Consider the following 24,661-nt stretch of genomic DNA (forward strand, 5'->3'; position numbering starts at 1 on the left):
CCGATGCAGGACTCGATCCCAGGACCCTGAGATCATGACTTGAGCTAAAGGCAGATGCTTAACCGACTGAGCCACCCAGGCGCCCCTAGGCTATTTATGTTTTCTCTGACCTCTCCCTTCATATCTTTTGACTATTTTTCTCTTAGGTTGTCGATGTTTTTAGAGTTGATTTGTAGGGGTATTTTTACATCAAGGTACATCAGCCTTTGTGACATGAGTCAGAAATATTTTTCCTACTTTGGCTTTTGACTTTGCTTATGGTGCTTTCTGCCTTGTAGGCATTTTTGGTTTTATATGGTTGAATCAGACTTTCATTTTATGGCTTCTGATTAGGGACTGTAGTTGGAAAAGCCTTTCCCTCTCCACGGTTAGAAAGGAATTTTCCTCTAGGATTTTTTTTTTTAAATTGAAGTATAGTTGCCACGCCGTGTTACATTAGCTTCAGGTGTACAACATAGTGATTCAACTTCTCTACAGGTTGCGTGTGCTCATTACACGTGTAGCTCCCATCTGTCACCATACAACATTATTACACTATCATTGGCTATATTCCCTACGCTGTACTTTTCATCCCCGTGAGTTGTTCATTCCGTAACTGGAAGCCTGCATCCCCCACCCCCCTTCATCCCCCTCTTCTTCTGGCCACCACCAGTTTGTTCTCTGTATTTATGGGTCTGTTTTCCTCTAAGATTTTTATGAATTTTTTAAACCTGTAAGTCTTTTGATCCTTCTGGAATTTATCGTGGCTCATGCTGAGGCACAGATCCAGCTTCACTTTGTCCTGATAACCACCAGTCTGCCCAGCACCCCTTAGTAACACGGCCCCTCTTCCCATGGGTTCAAGGGGCTCAGGTGGAGAGTCAGGGACAGATCGCAGCATGTGACGTGGGATTGGAGCCTTTGTCCCTAAGAACAATGGGAAAATGAAGACTGGGGGGAGAAGGGGTGCCATGTTCTGATCTGCATCTTGAACACAGCACCCTGGCCCCAGTGTGGAGATTGGAGTAGCGATATGTCAGCCCTGACGCCGGCACATCCCCCTCATTGCTTGTGGGTTTGACCTCCTGGGTCTGCAGCCCTCCCACCAACTCTCCTTCTGGGTCGGTTCTGGGGGATCTTGATATGCACACAGAAGCCCCTCGCACACCCAGGCCTCCTTCAGTGAGCTGGACCTCCAGCCACCCTCCCTCCCATGGTATTGACCAATGCCTCATCATCACCAGCAAATACAGCGTCACTGTACCCCAATTCACACAATTCACCTGAGCCCACTGCCTCTTTCCCTACCCCCACATTCCTTCCATCTCCTGCATCTTCCGACCCACGGATCCCACCGTGTCGCCCCCCTCTGGCTCAAATCCCACACACGCACTCCAGCACCCGTGTGGCCAGTGACACTTTGAATGCCAGACCCACATGCGGATGTCCAGCCCCTGCCCTATGTGCCATCCTCAGGGTCATCTCTCCAGCAGGGCCACCTCTATGTGCCATCCTCAGGGTCATCTCTCCAGCAGGGCCACCTCTATGTGCCATCCTCAGGGTCATCCCTCCAGGAATCCCCCATTCTCCAACATGTTGGATCCTCCCCTCCCTGCGGATGACTCCCATTATACACACATATGGTTGTGTCTCTCCTCTTGAAGAGGTAGCCCTCTCTGGACCCCATGTCGCCAAAGCACCTGCTCCGTGTCTTTGCTCCCCTTTGCAGCAAAAGTGCTTGAAAGCGCTCGCTGCCCATATTCCTCCTTGCCCTTCTCCTGGAAACCATCTCCAACCAGATTTGCACACCCATCACTCCCCCTGCCCTTACCCCTGTGTGGCTAGAGCCAGTGGGCTGGTCTTTTTTTTTTTTTTTTAAGATTTTATTTATTTGAGGGGGGGGTGCACACAAGCAGGGTGAGCGGCAGAGGGAGAAGCAGGCTCCCCACTCATGGGGCTCGATCCCAGGACCCTGAGATCACGACCTGAGCTGAAGACAGACGCTGACCTGAGCCACCCAGGCGCCCTCAGTGGGCTGGTCTTGGTCTTCCTCTTACTCAGCTGTCCGCAGTGAGGGGCACGGGCAACAGCCTCCTCCTCCTCAATGCACTTTCTCCACTCCGCTTCTAGGAATTCCTTCTCTTCTTCCCAACCTCGAACTGTTGGGACACCCCCGAGCGCCATGTGTATGTAAGGCTGAGCTCCTGATCCTCCCAGCCAAACCCGCCTGACCCCCAGTCTCCCCACCTCTGCGGAGGGCAGCTCCATCCCTGCAGTTTTTCTACCTAGAATCGTGGCATCTTTCTTTACTCCTCTCTCTCACGCTCTGGAGAAAAATCTGCTTGGGTCTACCTTCAGAATCTATCCAGAGTCCAGCCCCTTGCACCCCTGCCCCTGCCCCGCTGCCTCTCTCTACGCTGTACGTGTCATCTCGTAGGTGACGTACTTGTTCGTTATGCTTATGGTATCTTGGCTACCTCCCTCCCTAGAAGGTGAGCTCCTTAGGACGGGTATCTTTGTCATGGTCACTGCTGTATCCCACGTGCCCAGAACAGCATCCAGAACAGCAGGCCCTCCATGGATGTCTGTGGATTGGATGTGCCAATACACTGGGGAGGGAGAGCATGTCGAGGGGGACTCGTCATTGTCCGGGTCACCAACTGGGCAGGAGGGAATCTCACCCACGGAGACTAGGAACCAGGAGAGGAGCATGTGTGTGGGCAGAAGACCATTAGCATGTCTGTGCACCTTGGCTTGAGGAGTCTTGGGGACTGTTCAAGGGGAGATGGCAAGCAGACAGCTCAAGGAAGGGAGTCTGGGCTTCTGAGACACAACTGAGGCAGGAGGCACCCACTTGGGACACTTCTGCCGAGGGTAGTCAAGAGCGTGATGAGATCCCTGGGGAAGACGGGAGAGAGCAGGGACAGATGAGCCCAGAGGAGAACTGAAGAGAAAAAAGCCTTTGCCATGAGCTCTGAGGAGCCTCTGCATGAGGCTGGGAGGGATGGAGCCAGCTGAACAGCCAGGGAAGTGGGAGGAACGTGACCTTTTGGAAGCCGAAGGGAGAGAGCGCTTCCAGAAGGCGGGCGTGCTCAGCAGCGTGGGATGAAGAGGAGAAATCCTTGGCGGGCTGACCGATGTGGAGGCAGGTGGTTGGGGACTGGGTGAGAGCCGTTCTGCTGGTGATAAGGATGGAACCCATATCAGAGGGTCACGAGGTGCATGGAAGGTGTGAAATTTAGAGGCAGTGACAGGAGACCCCTCTCCCCAGCAGTGAGGGAGAGGACAGCCAGGGCCGGAGCTGAGGAGGGCGTGTGAGCAAAGGAAGGGCTTTCAGCGGAGAAACTGGAGCCGTTCCAGAGCTGCTGGGAAGCATCTGCTGGAGAAAGTGGGCTCGATGCAATAGGCAGGGAGGCAGCGGTGGGTGCAGGGCCCCTGGAAGGCGGGGCGGGGCGGCTCCTCTGACTTCCCCGGAGGGACACAGACAGGAGGCTGGGCACAGACGCAGATGCAGGCTGGTGTGTGCGTGTGGCGTCAGAAAGATGACGTACGTGTGGCATCCGTCCAGTGGCTTTTCTTTTCCTGGGAAAACAAGGCGCGAGGTCCCCAGCTGAAGGTGAAAAAGTCTGTCCACGGGGCCAACGCCTTGCCCCACCCTAGTCTAGACTCAGGGGACCCACAGCCCCCCACATTACCATTCTCGGGCATTAGCACCACCGTACATCAGTTTTTCAAGCCAAAGATCTCTGTCTTGTCTCTCCTTTTTCTATGCCCCATGCACATCCCCCCCACACGCCATTAATTCGATGAGCAAGTCCTGCGGGTCCTCACTGACAAGTGTCTTCTGACTCACTTCTCTCCACTATGAGCATGCGGAGTCCCGGCCACCGTCACCTACACGGGGACAGCTGCCCTGCACCCATTCTCACCACCTCCCACCCCTCCTCCAAGCAGGACCCTTCTGTGCCTGTGCCCCCTGCCTCCCCCTGCCTTTCAAATCCCAGGCCATGGTGTGGACACAGGGCCCCGAGCTCTGGCTGGCCTTCTCCCCACGCCCTCCCTGCCCCATCTCTGTGGATCCCAGCCCCTCAGAAGCCCAGTGATCCTGGCGCATTGGGAGCTGTGCCATCCCTGCCCCACGGCTCCCTCCCCTCTCCTCCCTGAGATAACCATGTCTCACCTTCAGGACCCCACCTGGCTGGGAGCTTGGTGCGCTTCTCCCTGAGTCACTGTTTTCCTAAGCATCTATCCTTCCCAGAAAAAAGTCTGCGAGTCAGAGATCCTGCCTCTTGTACTCACCAGTGGGTCCCCTTACTTGCCCCCCCCGGGGTGGGGGGGCGGCTCATAGGTGGCAATCCATAAATATGTGTGGGCCAACTGCCGGCCGAGTGTCCTCTCCTCCCTGTGCCGGCCCCACTACCCAGACTGAGGCCCAGGGTCTGCGGCGGAGCAGAGAGTTTACTGGATTGGCAGTGGCATGCCTTTAGCGGAAAGTGTATGGGGTTCAAGAGTTGGGAAAGCTCTTTCCGGGATGAGTTCCAACCCTTAGCCAACTATGTGGCCTTGGACAAGTCCCTGCTTTCTCCCTGAGCATCTGTGTTGTTATCACATCTCCTGCAAAGATGGCTGAGAAGGTCAAATGCAGTGTGGTTTGCACCCCAGAAGGCGAAGAAGACACCTGCGGGTTTCGAGAATGTTCTCGGCAAGCCCTCATCTGCCGGGGGGGACAGGTGTCAGCGTGCTGCACGAGCCTTTCCCAGAGCAGCCCCCTGTGCTTCCGGACTCAGCCCCTTCAGCTTCCCCACGCACACCCAGACTCGGTGCCCCAACCCCAGGCTGAGCCACAGGCACCCCCTGCGGGTCTGCTCAGCTCCACCCAGAATTGCACCCTTAGGAGTGCTCTGCCCTTTGCCCCAAATGTTTTCTCCCCCAAGTCTTTCCCCTTCAGTAGAAATGAACTGACCCCAGGTGAGCACCAAAATTTGTTCTTCAAGCAGGAACGGGTCTGATTCCTACCTGGCTTGCCAAAACCGGACCCGGATGGGCCCCAGGCAGGGATCAACCGTAGCCCTGTGAAATGAACGCCGGAACCAGTACACGTGGGATTGTCATTTCCACCCACACGCCGGCCCCTGCCCTGCAAGGGCAAAAGCACCCCCTCTGCCCTGCCACTTGGCTTTGGGGCCCATGAGAACATCAAAGGCTTGCAAGGAGGGACGGCCTGTAGCTGTGCGAGAGAGAGGCTGGCCTGGGCAAGGGGACCCTCTCTCCCTGTGATGCTGACTGTAGGTTCTCTGCTTGTGTTTTGCAGGTCCTCCCGTAAGTGTCCTGGATGATGCTTTCTGCTCCTGAAAGATAAGACATTTTGTCCTCTTCTGTAACTATTCCATGAAAATAATTTTTAGTTAGAGAGGTGTGTTGTGTCCTTTAAAAAAAAAAAATCAGTCCTGGACAGGGGCCATATGTTATTTTTTTAATTTGTAGATGAATGCCAGCACAGAATTCTATGGGCTTGATTTGCCCTGTGAAGCACTCTGTGACCCTTTTCCTTCCAAGAGAGTTGGCACTCTCGGGCCCGGCTGCTCCTCGCCAGGTCTCAGCTCAACTTGGTGCACAGAGACGCAAGCACCGTGTCCTCATTTTCTAAATGCTCTGTGGCAGTTAATCTGTTTAAATGTTTCTGTCTCGCGTGCTTAGGCACAAAGGGCCCTGGAGTCAGGCAGCGGTGCCACAAAACTCAAGGGGTCCCTTTCCCCGATTTGCCAAAATGCGTTTGCCTCCCTGGCTCGGGCAGCTGAGCCCTCGCAGGAGCACCCGGAACACCCCACTCACTGGCCAGTGGGACGAGGGTGCACGGGAGGGACTGGCCACCAGGGGACAGCACGGAACGCAGGGGATGGTCAGCACCCCGGAACTCCCGGGTCCTTCTCCAAAGACATGTGACAAGTTGGTCTTTGATTCATCCTGGCAGTTTTTCAGAGCCCGATGAATCCTGACGAATCAATTCAGGGAGCACACTGACAGTCCGCTTGGGCCAAAGTGAACCTTCTAAAGGAATTCCTTTCCGGTGAACAGTTTTATTTTTGACTTTCCCAATCAGCACCCTTCGGAAGCCGGGCTCCTCCGTGCATGAGGCGGCACTGCCCTGAGACAGGGAGCGAGCCCAAGAGAATTTGTAGATTTATTGGCCACAAGCAGTTTCTGGCTGTTGAGTCATTCCTGGCTGTCACGCGGAGGCTAGCCTGTGTGAACTTGCTTGAAGTGCGTAACGCGGAGGGCAGTGGAGTGATTCTCTTTTTTTTCTTTTTGACTTGGCTGTTAAACTCTGCAGAATTCTCAAGCTGCAGCCTGAGATGGATGCCAATGTGTGGGACACTGGCCTGGCAGTCAGTGTTCTGAGCTGGTGGGGACCAGAGAAGCATCCAGTAGAGAGAAATGCCCCGCCCCCCCACCCCCATATCTCCGGCTTCCAAGGCTGTCTTCCTCCATCTACCCACTCCCAGTGGCAACAGGCAGGAAGAGCCATTTCTGCTCTCTAGACCCGACTCAGGGAGCCTTTTCTATAGTGGCGGTGACACCACCCTTCAGAATCACCCACCCCCCTGTGGTCCTCGCCATGTCCCCCCCACCTCCCCGAACCACGTGGGTGTGCTCCCTGGTGGCCCCTCCAGCTTCACTCCAAGAGGCAGGAAATGGGTGCTCTGTGTGTCCCTGAGTGTCCCCCCCCACCACCACCAGGAGTCATTATCAAACCATCAGCCTTTGCTGCAAACCCCTCAGAACATGGGGGGGCCGGGGGGCCCTGATTGAGTTGTAAGTGTTGCCATATGGTTTTCTGCTCAAAGTCTGATTATTAATGACATATTAATTACCACAGGGGCAATCAGGACGAGATGGCTACCCGGTAATTTGCCATTTATTTTTTTGCTCTTTGTGCCCTTTTCTCTCCAGCTGATCTTCTTCCTCTGAGCCTTTATTTAACTCTGTCTACACTCCTGCCCACCCGCCCCCCTTCTGCTCTCAGTGGCTGAGGTCTGTCTGTAGAGGGGGGTTAGCAGTAGCTCTGCGAATCTGTCTGCCGCTCCAGCTGTCCTGCAGGCAAAGAGGCTCAAGGAAGAGCCTCCTTGGCATCTTGAATCCTCCAGACACTCTTGCTGCCCAGCCCGTCCGCCCTGAGCCAAGGGTCCGGCCCTTGGCTGTGGAGCGCCCCCGGGGGCTGGCTCGGCTGTCAGCCTCTCCCCAGTGGGCAGGGGGGCTGCCTGTCCCAGCCCACCGTGATCTGTCAGCACTCGGGATCCGGAGACTGGCTGGTTCCAGTGTGGTCTCTGTGGTGTCATCACTTCTCAGATCTTTTGAATTAAACCTCAGAGTTGGCTTATATAGACATCCCCCTCCCGGGCTGGGTGAGCACTGCATGAAAAGCAAAATTACATGGAGCTGTGCTGATGTCCAGTCCTGCTCAGAGAGGTTAAGGACCACGGCCCCAACATCCAGAAATCCTGATGTATCAGAGCAGGGTGGGTGACCTCATGGAAGGAGAGCATGGCGGGACCTGGGGTGTGGATGGGGGACAGAAGTTGTTCTGTGCTCTCAGGCCAAGAAGATGCAGGGAGGAAAATGGTGGTTGATTCAGAGCCCTCAATAATGACCAGCTCTGTCCAGAGTCAGGACAAGCTGGTGATGGAGGGCAAAGGGGGGGGTGTCCCCCAGTCCTGCTGGAGCTGCCTTGCCAGGAGACTGTGAATGGCAGTCCAGCACCGAGCACCAGAAAGATCTGAACTTCCAGGTCAGCGCTGTGCCTCCCAGCTGGGTGCCCCAGGGAGAGTGGGTGGTAGCTGGGCTGAATGTGTTTCTTCCCTCATCCCCCATATTGGCTTCTCTGAGCACGGAGTGACATTGACTCCTTTCTCCCGGGCTGTGAGCATGAGAGAGGATGTTGGCTGATGGTGGGAATCATTTTTCCCGGGTAAAGGACGGGGGTTCCAGACCAGCCCCCAGGTCTGGGTGCGGAGTTAGGAAGTCAGGGCTTGAATCCCTGCCCACTGGCTGTGAGCTCCCTCCCTGTGAAGACAGCAGTGGGGTTCAGAAGTGAGGTCCTGCCTGGAGCATCCCAAAACCAAAGGTCACCGCGGACACGTGACTGGGGCTGCTCCAGGACTGTCGGGGAATGAAGCCTAGGGTTTAGCACGTGGGGGGCTTGGTGTCCACCTGGGCCAGAGATGGGGCTCCGTGAGTTGGGGGAGGGGAGGCAGGGGGATGGATGCAAGGGCAGTTGTGTCCCTCTGGTGTGATGTTGGGAGCTTTCTGGGAAGGAAGTGGCTGGGCCCGGTGAGGGGTGAGGGGACCTTGTCAAAATCTCGGGTCACACACCCGCGAGCGCACAGGGCCCGGGCGCCCCTCTTCCTGAGGTCACCTAGCCCCGTCTTGAACCCATGCTGCCCTCTCCACACAGATACGGGTCTCCTCCCCGGCTGGGCTGAGTCCCAGGTGTCCAAGCCTTGAGCACCAGGAGCCAGCCAGGCCCCGCCATGTGCCGCCCAGCACCCTGGCTCCAGCAGTCCTCCTGTTCACGTGGTCCCCTGCAGGGGGCCCAGGGTCTGGGAGGGACACCCCGCTGTGCTCCTGCAAGGCGGGGAAGCAGACCCACGCGGGCAGGAGGCAGGTGGGACGATCTTCCGTGGGTTCGCGGGGCCCATGTGTTTTGAGCTGAAATGCAGATCTCTTGGCCAGCGGAGGGCCTGGCTCCCAGCCTGGGGGGCGGGTACAGACGGCTCCACCATGCTCATCTCAGAGGTTAGGGTGACTGACTCCGCGGGAGAGCCCGGGCAGGCTAAGAGACACCTCGTGTACTGAGTATCCATGGGCTTGGAGTCGTTCAGACCCAACTCAGGATCCTGGCTCCACTCTGTGGCCTCGGGCAAGGCACGCGGCCTCTCGGAGCCTGGGGAGGTCACAGGCACAGAGTTGGAAGATTAAAACAGGGTAACATATGCAAGGTCCAAACGCAGCGTGAATGTGGCAGCTCCTTGATCATGTCGCTGTCTTTCCTCACCAAGGAAAGCCGCAAGAGGAGGAAAGACAGGTTGAGGAAATGACTTTTTCTTTTATTTGAGAGAGAGAAAGAGAGTGGGGGGAGGGGCAGAGGGAGAGGGAGAAGCAGACTCCCGCTGAGCAGGGAGCCCGATGCGGGGCTCGATCCCAGGACCCTGAGATCATGACCTGAGCTGAAGGCAGATGCTTAACGACTGAGCCACCCAGGCGCCCGGGAAATCACTCTCACCCACCAGCATACACTGGCAGTGTTGGGAAAGGAAAATGGCTTTGAGAACGGTCAGTTTTAGGAAAAGGTGTTTTTCCGCAGCTTAGGAAACGTGAGGACCAGCCTCAGGGAGGATTTTTTTTGTGTGTTAAAAAAATGTCACTTCCTAAAAGGAGACTGCCCCGGCTCTGTGTTCTGGATTAATCCAGGCTGGCCCCGCCCCTGAGCGAGATCAGCTGAAACCAGGTCCATATGTGGACTGGGGCGCAGGAGCCAAGCACGACAGTGGGGCAGGTTGTGGACTGACAAGGGCACAGCCTCCTTGCAAAGAGGCCAGCCTGCCCCGTTCCTACAAGTGTTCACGAATAGCTCCCTGCCAATGACAACAGAAGCATGTTTATTAGAAAACCGTCCCTCTCCTGCTCCCCCTGCTTGTGTTCCCTCTCTCACTGTGTCTCTCTCGGTCAAATAAATAAATAAAATCTTAAAAAAAAAAAAAAAAGGAAACCGTCCCAAAATAGAGAAAAGCACAAAAAAGGAAAAAGCGATTATCCATAATCCTACCACCCACAGATAAGTCTTCCCAATATCCCCGTGGTTGTTCTTTTCGGACTTCTTATGTGTGAGTTTGTTTTTATGTTTATTATTCTAAAAATGGGATTACTGGACATACTTGTTTGGAGCCTTTTTTTTTTCTTTTCATTTAACGTAGCATGAGATGTTTCCACATCCTTCAGAATTCTTCTAGAAGGTAGTAGCTACATAGTATTTTTTCATCTGTATAATTTAACCCATGTCCAAGTTATGGTGTTTATATTGACAATTTCTTAACCCGTATGGTCAACATCCTGGGAATAAATGTAGGTGTATTTCCATGATTATCTCCTTAGAATCGATGTCTAGAAGTTGAATTGCTGGACCAAAGGGTTTGCACATGTTGAAGGCTTTTGATGTGTGGCAAATTGCCCTCCTGGAGGCTATTCTAATTTACATTCCCACCAACAGCGTAGGAATGTTGCATATTTCCCCAAACCCTGACCAACTGTGGGTATTATCATACTTTTAAATCTATGCCAATATGATAAGTTAAAAAAAATGTGTGCATGTATGTGGCTTGTTTTAATTTAGGGTATATTTTAATGAGAAGTACAGTCTTGGAGATTAAACTAGTTTTAATAGTTTGTGTAAACCTAACTGCCACCTGGTGGTAGAGCTTAGAATTGCAGGTATAGTTGAAAGAGGAAATCACCATTTTTTTAAAGAGCTTCCAGATCCCCGTTGGTCCCGGGACATCATGGAATCAGCAGCCTAGGGGGAATTCTGAGCTCCAAATATTGTGAGTCAGAGGTGGAACCCACAGAGGAGCCCTAGGCACTGTGCTCATCTTGCATTTGGGGGGCAGTAATCAACATTTATGTTGACAAAGGGATTTTTGCCATCTCGTACATAGGAGGCTTGGCTCTGTTCAACAGATCTGGACGGTGTCATGCCCTGTGCTGGGTACTGCGCTAGCACAAAGATGAATCACTCATAGTCTTTGGGGAGCTGTGAGGGAGTCGGACCAACACAACCAATTTGCCATGGGATAGAGAGGAAGGAACTGTTAGGGGTCACTGTGACTCCCTGGAGATTTCTTTTTTTTTTTTTTTAAGATTTTTTAATTTATTTGAGAGAGAGAGAATGAGAGATAGCACGAGAGGGAAGAGGGTCAGAGGGAGAAGCAGACTCCCCACTGAGCGGGGAGCCTGATGCGGGACTCGATCCCAGGACTCCAGGATCATGACCTGAGCCGAAGGCAGTTGCTTAACCAACTGAGCCACCCAGGCGCCCTCCGTGGAGATTTCTTATACAAACCCTTTCTTTGCTCCAAACCATGGCTTCTGTCTAAGATGAAAAGGTTAGATATTGCCTACACCTTGACTTTTGCCCGGAAAACTCCAGACTCTCATCATCCGCTGATTACAACATCGAAACTCTTTCTCTTTCGGTGTTTTGATTCTTTTGACTCTTAACATTGAGCTTGAGTGACTTTCTGGTTTGTTTTATACCTTCAGAGCGCAATTTAAACATTTTTCCAAGAATGTGTTTGTGGCATATCTTACAGGACTTAAGGTTTTTGTGTACCTGAACATATGAGGAGAGCATAAGGTTGTGAGGCTACAGGTGCATAGAGATGATGAAATCCAGTGAAGCCGGGGGGGGAACTGTGCTCACCGAGCAGTTGGTCAGTGACTCTATGCTGGATGCTTTCCTGGGTCTTTGGACCAGCACTGAACAAGAGAGACAGGGGAGAGGCGCCTGGGTGGCTCAGTCAGTTAAGCATCTGCCTTCAGCTCAGGTCATGATCCCGGGGTCCTGGGATCGAGCCCCATGTTGGGCTCTCTGCTCAGAGGGGAGTCTGCTTCTCCCTCTGTGCTCTCTCTCTCTCAGATAGATAAATAAATAAATAAATAAATAAATAACCTTTGAAAAAGAGAGACAAGGGGAGAGAAACAATGAACAAGGAAACCAACAAACCAACAAACAGTGAAATGTGCTAGGAAGAGAATAAAGCAGGGATGTATCAAGAGTACCAGCTGGGTGCATGGGTGGGCATAACTGGGATTAAGTCATCGGAAGGCTCTTGGGGAGGATGACGTTTGAGCTGAGCTTTTAATGGTGAAAACAATGCAGAGATCTTGTGGAAGGGAAAAAAGCAAGTGCATGAGGTCATGGGGTGGGGTCGACCTTCATGCATCCAGAGTACAAGAGAGGGGTACGGGGCGAGGGCGGGGGGTGAAGCCGGATAGATCTCCAGAGCTGCGTGGTGCGGAAGCTTGTAGGCTATAGGCTAACAGGCCGACTAAGGCTGGAGGCCAAGGAAACTTGGCTTTGTGTTCATAGAAACCACAGGCTGCCTTGCCAGGGGCTCAGAGATCCCCCACTCCTGAGGGAAGACAGGACTGTCTCCTCCCCTCCCCCCTCCTCCCAAGTCCTTCCAACGTGCCCGGGAAGCAAGTGCACTTATTGAGTGCTGGCTCTCACCCTGGGAGGTCCATTGTCTCCTCCCTACTTGACAGATGAGGAGGCTGAGTGCCCAGGCTAACAGCACTTGGCTGAGACACAAGGCCCACCCGCATGACAAAGTCCAGATTCGCACACAGGCTGGGGACTCCTCCAGAACACCAGCCACCCTATCAGCAAGTGGGCTGGAGCAGCAGGTTGGGGGCTCAGGGGGGTCTTTCTCCTCTTAGCACCCAGGGACACTGCTATTTGGAGCCACTTTCTTCTCTCGTCCTCACCCCTTGCTTTTATCCCGGGCTGGAGCTCACCCCAAATGCCACGCCCATCACCGGCTTGTCGAGACCCTTTCCTGCTCTCCGGAAAAACCAAAACGAAAAGCCAAGCCTAACTTAAAGAAAGAAGTCCGTTTCTCCCTTCCACCTTCTTTGCTATGCCTCGTTCATGTGTTTGTTCCACTATTTGGAATTAGGAAGAAAGGCATCCCCCTTGTGATGAAATGTGCAATTCTGTCTCCGTGGCCAGCATCCTGTCCCTGTCACTGAGCAGCTGAACGGAGCAGGGCCCCGACAATCACTTAGGCCTTGTGAGCCTCTGTGTCCACGTTGGCCAAGTGTGAGGCTTGGCCCAGTGACAACGTCAGGAATCAGATCTATGCGGCACTTCATAGTTTCAAAGCACGTCCCAACACTCTATGTGCTGATTTGTGCCCATTTGATGTCTTGAAAAGCTGAAGCTTACAGTGGGCAAGGACAAGGGGCCTGGCTTCCCTCCTGAAAACCCCCAAAAACCCAGGCCATGAGAGCCTCCCATACAGAGAACTTTCCGGCGCCACGGGTAGGGCTGTAATACATAGGGACAGGGCTTTGGGCCCCGTGGAGGAAGAAGTGGCTGACTCTGCCTGGGACCAGGGGACGTCTGAGGTGTGTCCTGAGGGAGGAGCAGGAGTTTGGCAGGAGGGCAAGCTGGGAAGACATTCCATGAGGCACACACGTAGGCGCCGTTGACCCCACAGGGCGTACAATGTGGTCCCTTGTCCCCCGGGGACAGTGACTCTGGGGTCAGCAGGGAAAGGAAGGAGCTGAAGCTGAGTGCGGGGCACCCACCCACCCAGCAGCAGAGTCTGGAGGCCACAGAAACCCCGAGTGACGTGGACGGGTGTGAACACAAGAGACAGGCCTCCCCGGCAGCGGGGCAGAAACTGGAGGAAGGCGGTCCAGGTAGGAGGTGGGGACAGTAATTCGCAGATGAAGCCAGGGTCAAGACGGCCCCGGGGAAGATGGAGTGAAAGGCGACAGATGTCAGAAATGAGAGCTGGCAGGAATTGCAGGCCAAGTGACAAGTGAGGGACTGGAACCAGAGCTCCTTGGGCAGGCTGGGCAGAGCCCCACCCGCGAGCACCACCTGGATCTATCAGGAGAAATGCATGGGGAAGGGGGAAGGGGCAGGACCTGCACTGCGTCTCCAGAATCAGCAACAGGTGCACCCCCAGACTAGGGAAACCAGCACCCAGGTCCCAGGGAAAGTCTAGCCTCGCTCTGAGCTGAACTGTGGTAGATGAGACAGAGTCTCAGCCTGGGACCAATTTTGAACTGCAAAACTCAGTTGGACGTTTGGAATTAATCAAGTGAGCCAAAAAGGACCACAGAGAGCCACACATCCATATGCTTTCTTGCACTCCCGAAGTTCAAAAACAGCTTTGATTGTAAAAATGTAATTAGTTAAATGATTCATCTGTAATATTCCAAATTCATCTGTTTTTAGATTTCGACAACCAAATTTTCATCTGGCCCCCTGCGGCGCCGCTCCCCAGCCCCCCAGATTCTGGGTGGAGCGGGGATGGGATGAAAGGAGACTTCCCAAGCCCCCGATAATGGCCCCCAGGTTGGAACCTCAGGGAGACACAGCTGGGCCCGCGGGAAAGGGCCACCTCGCTGGGATTTCCTCCCCAGGGTCTCACACCAGCATGGGGTAGGCACGGCCTCAGGCACATCCCTAACGTCTTCGGCCCCTGCGGTAATCCATAAATGACCCCACAAGAGCCCTAATGCTGGGCACACAAGCTGGGTTCGGTGAGTGACAGTTCCCGCCATCATGATGGCCACTGACCTCAGCGAGAGGAGCCCTTGAGGCTGAAGGAGCCCTTTTCGGGCCAATGTCCCCCATGCCCAGCACCCTGGTGGTGACCAGGGGGCAGGAGTCCTCAGGCGCCCAGGGCAGCCTTCAGCGGGTCAAGAGCGCCCTCTGGTGACCCCAGGGGTTAGACACCAGCGCCAGTGGGAAACTGGACATTCATTCACAGAGGCATCCACTTGGCAGTGGGTTCTTTCAACAACTGTATATTGCGTTCTCACTAAGTATGAAGGACTTTGTTTGGCACTTGGGATAGAAGAGCGAGAAAAACACCCCCTTAGAGGTTGTGGCTGAGTGGGAGAGAGAATCAAACAAAGTTCAACCTCACTCTGCACCAAGGTCAGGGCTAAGACCACCTGCAACCGCGGCCTAGCCTGGTGCGGGTCAGGGGTGCTGCCCTGGGGGAGGGAGGTATGAGCTGAGGGCAAAAGGCAAGTAGGTGCTGACACAGGGAGTTGCAGAGGAATATCCAGACAGAGGATGCAGGCCAGGCTGACTAGGGAAAGGGGGGAGGGGTGGGAGGGGAAGGGGCCAGTGGCCCTGATGTACCCAGCATCTCTAAGCCGGTTGGCTGCCTCCCCAGAGGCCGCAAGGTGGAGGGAATTTGCAACGGCGTCCAACCTGGGGAGGACCGGACGGACACAAAAAATTTGCAAACCCATCAGGCTGCCCAGGAAGCAGTGAGTTCCCCATCACTGGAGGTGTGCAAGGGCTGCACACCCACTTACCAGGAAGGACATCTAAGGAGAGGCTGGCCCCAGTGGGTCATCTTCCCACAAGTGAGTTATTCCACCAAAAGGGCCTCTTTGGGGGGCTACTCAGACCCAAACTCAGTGCAACAGGATGGCACAAGCCTAGCTTGGGGAGCCTGGTGTGGGGGTACTTGCCAGGTGCTTGCTGAAGCCAGAGGGGGATGTTGAGGCAGGATTTAGGCACAAGATTCAGGCTTGTGTCCCAGGCAGACCTGACCACGCCTGGCCTCCCCAAGGAAGGCTGGGCATGTGGGGGCTGGAGACAGGGAGGCTGGTGGAGGCTGGTATGGGAGAGAGGCCAAGTCCTAGGCGGAGACAGGTGGGGGGCTGGAGAGGGGTCCACAGTTTGGATAGATGGTTCAGAGCTGGAAATGCAGGCTCACACGCCCCTTGATGCATTCCCTATATGGGCCAGCCAGGTGAGGAGTAGGTGAGCCTGGCTGGGTGTGAGAAAGTGCAGGGAATGGGGGCGGGGTGTCCAGGCTGAACTGGGGGGCACACGTCCCACCTCAAGGGGGCGCCACAGTGCAGCCCACGCACCTTGATCATTCTCTGAGCTTCCAACAGTTCGAGAGAAGCTGGAAATCAAGATTTCACACAAAATCTTTGGATCCTTAAGGGATCCAATTCACTACCAGTGGGTAATAATTGCATTGTCTGGAAACCAAGGAGGGCCGGCCCCCCAGCCCAGGGGGTGGCGACCGGAGAGACCTCGGCATGGCCGGGACCCCACGGGTCCCCACGGAGCACCTGCAGCCTCAGAGTCTGTCCCCTACCCCTCCGTCCCCTGGTCTCTCGGTTTTGCACCTTCAGCCTCTCTTAGACTATCTCCATCTGTGGTTCATGCCACACTCAGACCATCCCCGCCTGGTCAGCTGCTCCATCCTGCTAGCTCCCCACCCTGGCCTCTCTGCCACCAGAATGGGTGCCCCAGTCAGTCTGCTACTTCCAGTGCCTTCCACCAGGCCAGCCCCACGTGCCCGAGCTGGAGAAACCAGCCCAGAGGCCGGGCCGCTCAGGCACACACGGCGCACCTCCCGGACCCATCCTCCATGGTCCCACACCCAATGGGAGTCAGGCTCATGACTCCCTTCACCCCACCCAGGAACGAGCTTTCCCGATACCTGACAAGCTAATCATGTAGCAAGCAAATGTGTAATTTAAGCAGGTATTTGGGGATCCGTTCAAAGGCGTAGCACCACCTCTTCCAGCCATGATGTATAATACGGACATACGCGTAATTGCTTCCAGCGCACACAGGATATACTGAGCATGCCCTCCTACCAAAATAGAAGCCAGGTGGCTTCCTGGCCTCACAGAACCGTAGAGCTGAAAGGGACCCAGGAGATTTTCTAAGTCGAGGGTTACAAACTGAGATGCGTCTACAGAGCTGGCAGGTCACCTGGACTGGGTGGGCCATGCGTGGGGCAGTAGGGTGGGGCGGAGCCTGAGGGCCCTGGGGCGGAGCCACGCTAAAGGAGCTCTTGCCTCAGCCCCTTTGCCAGGCATGCAGACCTGGGGGTGAGGGGCGGGCACCATCTTCCAGCGTTTCTAGAAAAGTACAAATTCCGGATGTTTATATGCAACATCACAATTTAAAAGACTGCAACTAATTCAGTTCGTTGGGTTTGGGTTTGGGTTTTTTAACTGTGCGAACCAAACCAAACCTGGCTCCAGGCCAGCCCTTCGCCCTACAAATAGTAGGCGGGTGGCAGCAGGAGAAGGCCCCTAAACTCGGCAGGTTCCTTGAACCCCACCCAGCTAAAGTCTTCACGGCTGGCTGAGTTGGGGAACGATTAACTGGTGGCTCTACAGAGGGCCCCAGATCCCAGGACGGGGTTCCCGGGAGGAACGGGGGGCGGGGGGAGCATCACGAGGGGCTGGACCTAAGAAGCGAGGGTCGTCTCTTTACCCCAGGGCGGAATTCGAGTCTGGGAAATCGCTAGACCCGGACAGTCTTGCTGTGGTCCATGTGTGTGAAGCCTGGTCTGAGAAATCAGAACCACATGGGGCTGACCTGCCCCGCGGGGGCTGCCCACCCACTCTAATGAGGGAGCCTTCACACAGGAATGCGCACGTCCCAGCCTGGGACCCTGGGGCCCAACAGCCTTGTAATTTGATGAATTGTCAACATCTGGGCCATAATTACTGGTCCCTGGACTGATAATCCTGGTAAGCCCCTCACATCCAGGGGTCCAGTCCTGGTGCAATTTGGAGGCTCCATTCCCCGACGGGAGCGGTCAGCATGAATTACAACCGGCAAGCGAGACAGTCACCCTGCTCCAGCCTGTCTGAGCATCGACTCCTGTCTGCATCTAAACACAGCCCACTTATGGATTTAGTTCAGTGCAGCAGATACTCTCGCAGATTGGGAAGCCTGCGCCCCATCTAATCAGGGGAGAACAGAGCCAACCCCCCATGTGGGGTAAACAGTTGGCCCAGCCCTTTTGCTTCAGGGTCCCTCCCCCCGCCCCAAGCTGATGCACATGGAGCCTCCAGCAATGGAGCCAGCAGACTCCACTTCCCAAACTTATTTCATGAAGAAACCTCCCCTCCTTTGCGCTCCTGTTAATTTTCCCCAAAAGATGGCTCTGTGGATCCCTGCTTAGGGAATATTCAGTGGTGGGAGGGAGGGAGGGAGGGAGCAGACCCACGAAGGTGCAGCCGGAGTCCCACCGCCTGCCATTCCGCAGACCACACAAGGTCAGCCCCCAGCACTGCCCACCCACCCCCACCAGGGCTAATGCAGACCCCACGCCCGTGTCAGCCCACCTACAGGGTCTGGTTGGTCTGGGAGAAGAGGAGGGAGAGGAGACAGACCTGGGATTCCTGTTGGACGTGTCCTTGGAGAGGAGAAGGACATGTCCCCCATTTTGCAGATAAGAAAACTGAGGCCCTAGGTGGCTCAGGTCGCTGAGCAAGGCAAGGAGCCAGCACACAGAGGCTCTCTGCCCGCCTGGCCCGCACCTCATGCGCAGCACATCCGGAAACCGTCCCGGGGCTCTGCTGATCTGCACGGGCCGGAAAGAGTGATTTAAAGCAGAACCGAGGCTTGTAAACAGCTGTGGGGTTTCGTGGAAGGCAGAAGGTGTTGAAAACCTCTGGTGAATTCCATGGCTTTGATCAGGCAGGAGGAGGGAGCTCGTGGGAACGGAACCAAGTGCCTGTGGGCACAGTGCTGTTGGCATCTGACCCTCCGGGGCGCCCGTCCTGAGGAAGCAGAGGCTCAGAGAGAGGATTTGAACCCTGGCAAGGCCAAAACTCTGCCTTCACCCATGGGCTGCCCTGCGTGCCTTCCTTCCCTGCTCCTTTTGTGGGAGATGCCCCTGGTCTGGGGCAGGGGAAGGCTGCCTTGACGAGACAAGACCCCTGCCACCAAGGACATGCCCCCACCCAGGCTGGAGCTCTCCTATTCCAGACTGTTTGGCTTCCCAGATGGCCCTGCTCTGTCCAAAACTGGCTTGTGGCTGGCGAGGACACTCAACCTGGACCCTGCCCCGCTTCAGTCCAGGCCGACCATGCCCTCCACCCCGTGTTTGTCCTTGGCTCCCGTCAGACCAACCCCTGGCCCTTCCCTGGAGTGTTTCTGCTCCTTCCAGAGCACCCAGAGCCAGGCTCATGTTCCCCTCCAGCCCATGGAAACGCCTAGTTCATAGATGGTCCACATGGCCTCCCAGTGAGGCTGGGAACGCTGCCCTCCTGAGGAGCCACAAGCAGAACCAGGGTTCAGACAAGACAAGTTGCCGGAAAGAAACCTATTTCACAGCGTGGAACCCGGTGTTTCTCACACTTATTTGACTGGCGAATCCGTTCCCTGCAGGATAGTGTTCCCTGGGACTCCAGTTTGGGCAAGGTAGTATGTGGTATAACAAGGAGCAGGGCCTGTCCTTGGGGGTTCACAGCCCAGGCCCAGCCGTCCCCAGGACAAGAGGGACCCACTCACTCCCCCCAAGCCAGGCAGGTCCATCTGGCTCCAAAGCCAGGCTGCTTCCTTCCTCTGCCCCACTGAGTCCCCTCCTTAGTGACTCCAAGTGACCCCTGGTCACCCCGTAGCCTCTCCAGGGGTCAGCTCTTCCCCCAGACAGAGAAATCGGGGGCCCGAGCACAGCTCTCTTGCCTAGGTGTCATCGGAGATGAGCCCAGAGCCACCTGCCCAGACCCCGGGGCCACGCTGTGGGTCAGCTCCAACCGCAAGGCCGGGCTAGCACCCTTTCTCCACAAATATGCACATGTGGGGTTTTTGTGTTTGCCCCGGGAATCTGCTCAGCATCAGATCCAACCACCCGTGGCTCCAATCTTGGTTCCTGGGGATTAGGGACGACCTCCCTTCTGCCTCCTGCTTAGGCTGCACCCTCTGCCTTTATTTATCAGAAACTACAAACTTCATTGACTTTTTTTGGAAAACTCCTGGGAACTGAGAGCTCTGGGATGCCAGATAGAGTCAGGGCCCTAGGGAGGAAAATTGGGTTTTTGCCTCTTGTAGGCTTTGTCACACACCAGAAAGAGGGCTTGGGGACGGGACCCCCCCCCCCCCCCGCCGGGAATAATCTGGGAGTTGAAAGAGGGCAGAATCCCTCCCAGGAGACAGGAGGCCCAAGGTCACTCTCAAGAAGAGACAGCAAGGTCTTGCCGTTGGAATACTTTCAGAGACAGTTGGCAACAAGAGATTCTTCCTGTGGGGGTCCAAGCCAAGGGAACACCCCAGGCTCCCTTCTGCAGCAGACGCTTCTAGAAAAGCAGGGCACCTACAGCTCTGTGTGTTTTCTGTCCACCCAGCGGACATCCTGGAACAGGACCTGGGGACCCAGCGATGGACCAGAGGGAGCCCCAGCCCCAGGAAGGGCCAAACCAGGACCATGCTCCCCGTGCCCAGCATGGGGCAGGCGGGCTTTGGGCACCAGACCAGGAGGTCTGGACATTATCCTTCAGGAGTGAGGCCACCCCAGAGGGGCTCAAGCAGCAGAGCAGATTTGCATTCTAGAAAGTTCTCCAGGGCATTGCATGGGAGAAACCACAGGTATTAGGGAAGGGCCGTGGGGATGATGCTCGGGTCTCGGTGTATGTCGTAGGCCTTTCCTGGAATGCAGTGAGGAGGGCTATGACGTGCCTCGCAGGGCCAGGGACCAGATTCCCCGGCACCACGAAGGCAGATGGACCCACAAATGTATGCTGCTCGGCCCATAGAAGGCTTTCAAAATAAGAAAGGCAGGGGTCCACGTATGTGCTTCTCCAGGGCATGGACTGCCTCCTGGGGGGGGGGGTCATGCTGACACCGGTGCCCGTGCTGCCCCCCAGGAGAGTAGCTGGGGAGGAGGGAAGGAGGCCTGCTTTGTCCTGTGTCTGTCTGCACAGTCCGTATGTTTCACTCAGCGCACATCCCCCTTCTCAGCAGAACACACGCGCACACACACACACACACACACACAAGCCAGCAACGCAGGGAGGCCTGCATCTCCCTGTCACAGATGATGAGGCCCAGGTCACCAGCTGGCATATGGGAAAGGCTGAATTTGGTCCCAAGTGTGTCTGAATCCAGAGCCGGCTTCCTCTGACCGCCTGGCGTGTCCCCTGGAGTTTGGCCACGGGGCTCTCTTCCAGAAGGATGGGGACCCAGCTCTGGGGCAGACAGACTCAGGGGATGCTTCTTCTCCTTGGGGAGGCTCCCAGAAGGGCCATCTGAGCTGGGCCTTAGGGAATGAGTACGAGTTCTCCAGGTGGAGGCGGGACTGTGTGCAGTGGAGAGAACTGGGAAAGCTTGGGGCCAGGAAACAGCATGATGGGTGAAAGTCCGTGGGCCTCCAGAGGCCCCCGATGTAGCACTGAGACCTCTGGAGCAGCTCTCTCCAAATCCCAGGGGCCACCAGGAGGCCGTGGTGTGGCAGAGTTTAGGGGAAAACTGGGGTGAACCCAAGGCAGGAACAGCCCTGCTGGGGAGAGCTGGTAAGGAGGATGCTGAGGTTCAGAGAGGTTGACTGGCTGTCCCAGGGCCACACAGCACTCCCTCTGCTAGAGGGCTAGGGTGACAGAGGGCCCAGAGAGCCCTGCCCAGAGACGGTCTGTTCAGCTGGGGAGACAGACATCCCAGGAATCCCAGAAGGCAGGCAAGTCTTGCAAGGCTCCATCCTAGGTCCCCCAGGGCCGCCACTTGTCAACCGTGCTGCCCTATGCTGCAGGGGAGGGAGCACAGCGTAGAGAGGAGAGCCTGTTTTAGCCCTTGGGCAGTCCCACCAGCTCGGCTTCTTCATCGGCAAGATGGGGCCCTGGGGCCTGCCTCCCAGGGCGACGGTGAGAGCAGAGGCTGTGTAGGGTATGGCAGGGTTCAGTGGGGTCCATGTGGATGAGCACTGGAGCACTCGTAGACTTGCCCTGTAGAGTCTCTGCCTCTGTGGCCCCAAGGGCAGGGGTGCCCGCTTCCCTCAGACCAGCCCCGCACAGGGTCCCAGGCCCTGTCAGGGGCCCCTTGCTGCCAGTGACTTGGCCGTGAAGCCCACTGTGTCCTCCGTCCCAGCAGGTGAAGAGGAAGGAGATTATTTTAGCTTCAGCTGCACCTTCGTCTCTTTTTCATCTCAGTCTTTTTCATCTGCAGGACGGATTTGGGCAGATGGGGGAGCGTGGCCAGGAATCTTGGCGCCCAGAGGTCGGAAACCTGAAGTGCCTTTCTGGGCTCCAGCCCTGCCTCGTTACTGGCTGCCTGGCCTGGGGCAAGGCCTTCCCTCCCTGGGCCTCAGTCTACTCCCCTGTAAGAGAGGAATGATAAGACCTGCCTTACAGGCTTGTTGTGGTGATTCAGACTGAGTATGGGGGCCACGAAGAGCCCCCAGGTGAGACCCAGGGTAGGACCGGGCCCCGTGAGGCCTAGCAGGGCCTGAGTGTGGGGAGTAGAAGAGGTGCAGGGCCCAGCATTAGCAGACAAAGCGGGGGGAGGCCTCAGGCATGTGGATCAGGGGTCAGAACAGCCAGGAGATGGGCCAGCGAGGGCAGCTCCTGGTGAGCCTCAGCAACGAGGCCTGGGCCCGGGGCTGGGGCTGAGGACCTGACCAGGAACCCCCAGAGCCGAGACCCCCAAGACTTTGGAATGACCCCACTCCCCATCTCCTGGGATTCCATCTGCCCCCAGGGCATTGCCCCGAGGTCCAGACCCTCAGCCGACCTCGAGCCGACCTCGAGGCTGATGGCTAGAGGCACTTAAGGGACAAATTTTCAGAATTGCCCTGGTTTCCTGCCTGGAGCGAGGCCCTGGTGTGAGCGCCTCAAGGAGTAGCCCCTCTTAGGGCATCTGGGGACTTGGCTAGTTCGGGGAGGTCTGGTGGCTGAGCCAAGGAAATGGCTATTCCCTGCTGGGCCCGGCGGCCAGGGGCTGCTGGCTCCCAGGCTGCGTGTACACCCGAGGGAGGAGAGACTGGCTTCCCAGAGCCAGAGAGTGTCTCCCAGATGGAGGAGCCAGGGAAGGGCCCAGCAAGCAGGGGGAACAGCCCATGCAAAGGCATGAAGATGGGAAAGAAGCAGAGAGCTTGGGAAGACCAGGGACACAGGGCAACCGCAAGGCAGAGGCCGGCCCTGGCCAAGAGGACTCCAGTGCTGGGCCGGGGAGCGCAGTCTCCGCAGTGACAGGGACAGACCCACGTGAGAGAGACCAGGATGGGAGGGAGGGTGATTCGAGGCAGAGCTGCCCCTCTGCCCACAGGCCCTCTGCCTCTGGGCTGTGCTCTCTGAGCATGGTGCCCTCCCTAAGTGCCCAAATACTACTTTCTCAGGCTAGTGCTCCCTAATCTTTCCCAATACCCACCCCCCCCCCGAGCCTGGCAGGCTGTCATGCCGCTCAGAATTGGCAGAACCCTTTGTCTGTCCTGCCCCTGAACTTTCCGTCTTATTCCCTGTATATCTGCACACGCTTTGTCTCTCTCGCTACCTTTCCTTGCTTTGACTCAACACAAATTGAGAGGCACACGCTCTGCGCCAGGCTTCATCCGAGCACTGGCGACACGGGGATCAGACCCTTTTCCTGGATCCACTGGAAGACTTGTGTAGACCACATGGTAACAAAGCATGGTGTCATGTGCGACACCTAGAAAATGTGCTGGGTGCAGCAGCAGATGGCCTGACTCTGGGGAGTGGAGGAGCCTGGAGGGTTTCGTGGAGGAGGAGGTGACTGAGCTGAAGATGGCGCACAAGGGGGTGAAGGGTGTGCAAGCGGGCAGGCCGTGTGTGCGCGGGCTCGGGAGAGTGGAGCTGCCCGTTTGCGGAGTCTGTGGGGATGAGGAGGCTGTGGCAGGGAGGAGGACGGGGGTTGACAGGGAATGGACGGACCCGGTTCGTGGCACTGCCCTTGGATTCTTGTATACTCCCACCGGGTGGTGGAGCTCAGCGGGGCTTTCTGGCTGGGCAGGGGCTGGACAGGCGGAGGGCGCCGGTGGGGGCTGCTCGGCAGCAGTCCCTGACACCACGGAGCCCCCAGAGCCTCTGAGATGGCCCAGCCTTGGGAGATTTGGCTTCTCTTGACCTTGACTTCGGCAGTGCTGGGAACTCAGAGAGCCTTCAGGACTCTTCCAGTCCTGTCTTAGCCTGTTTGGGCTGCCCCAACAAAGCACCACAGACCGGGTGGCTTAGAAACAACAGAAATCGACTTCTGGCAGTCCTGGAAGCTGGAGGTCTGAGGTCAGGGTGCCGGCGTGGTCGGGTTCTGGTGGAGGCCCTCTTCCAGGCTGCAGGCGCCCATCTCCTGTGTCCTGTGGTGGACACAAAGGCAGGCAGCTCTCTGGAGCCTCTCTTCTAAATAGGCTGACACCCCATTCATGAGGCTCCACCCTCATGACCTAATCGCTTCCCAAAAGCCCCCCTTCCTAACGCCATCACAGTGGGGGTTAGGCTTCAACACATGCATTTGGGGGGGGGACACATTCAGTCCCTGCCAACTTACACGTACAGAACTCAATTCGAACTGGCTTAAAGAAAAACCGTGGACAAATGGAAGTGTGCAAGGGTGGGTGATTTCAGCTTCAGACCCCTTGCCCTGTTTTTCTCTGTCTCTCAACTCTGACTTCCTCTCTGTTGGCTCTTCCTCAAGCCACCTGCTACCCGCAGGAGCTCCACCTTAGCCCCATCAGGAGAAAAGAGCCCTCTTTCTCCTAAAGGGGCCGCCATTCAAAGTCCCAGACATGATGCTCAGCCCTGAACCACTCACTCTGGTTGAGGGAATGTGACCACATGCCCAAGCCCCGTATGTGCAGATGGGGGTGGTCCTGGAGAAGGAGAGGGGCTGTCTTGTCAGAGGAGGGGATTCTGGGCAGCAAGATCCAGATGCCTCCACTCCAGGTCCGTGTGAAATGTACTCAGACCGTGGGCTCATGTCAGGTTTTGGTCTCTGATACTCAGTAGTGCCTCTGGGTCATAAAACACACAGGAAATGCCTTTCTGGTGTGTAACCTGTGCTATCTGTCTCTCTCATTTCCAGGGGCCACTGGGTCTGGATGGCAAGCCCGTAAGTGATGACAGGGCAATTCTAAGTGGTCCTGGGACTGGGCCATTTGTGGGGCTGGAA

At 56.1% G+C, this 24,661-nt stretch overlaps 1 protein-coding gene across 1 annotated transcript in view; it reads left to right on the forward strand.

Moving 5' to 3' along the window:
• Positions 1-24,661, forward strand: part of COL23A1 (collagen type XXIII alpha 1 chain) — a 305,334-nt gene that overhangs the window by 255,006 nt on the left and 25,667 nt on the right. Inside the window, exons 4-6 of the mRNA XM_088023561.1 lie at positions 5,291-5,298; positions 6,857-6,883; positions 24,575-24,601. Coding sequence (XP_087879687.1) covers positions 5,291-5,298; positions 6,857-6,883; positions 24,575-24,601 — 62 coding nt within the window. The remainder of the gene's footprint in view (positions 1-5,290; positions 5,299-6,856; positions 6,884-24,574; positions 24,602-24,661) is intronic.

This window comes from Eumetopias jubatus, unplaced genomic scaffold, assembly GCF_037043125.1.
Source record: "Eumetopias jubatus isolate StellerSeaLion01/CBP00866 unplaced genomic scaffold, mEumJub1_p1.0 scaffold_5, whole genome shotgun sequence".
NCBI classification, from domain to species: Eukaryota; Metazoa; Chordata; class Mammalia; order Carnivora; family Otariidae; genus Eumetopias; species Eumetopias jubatus.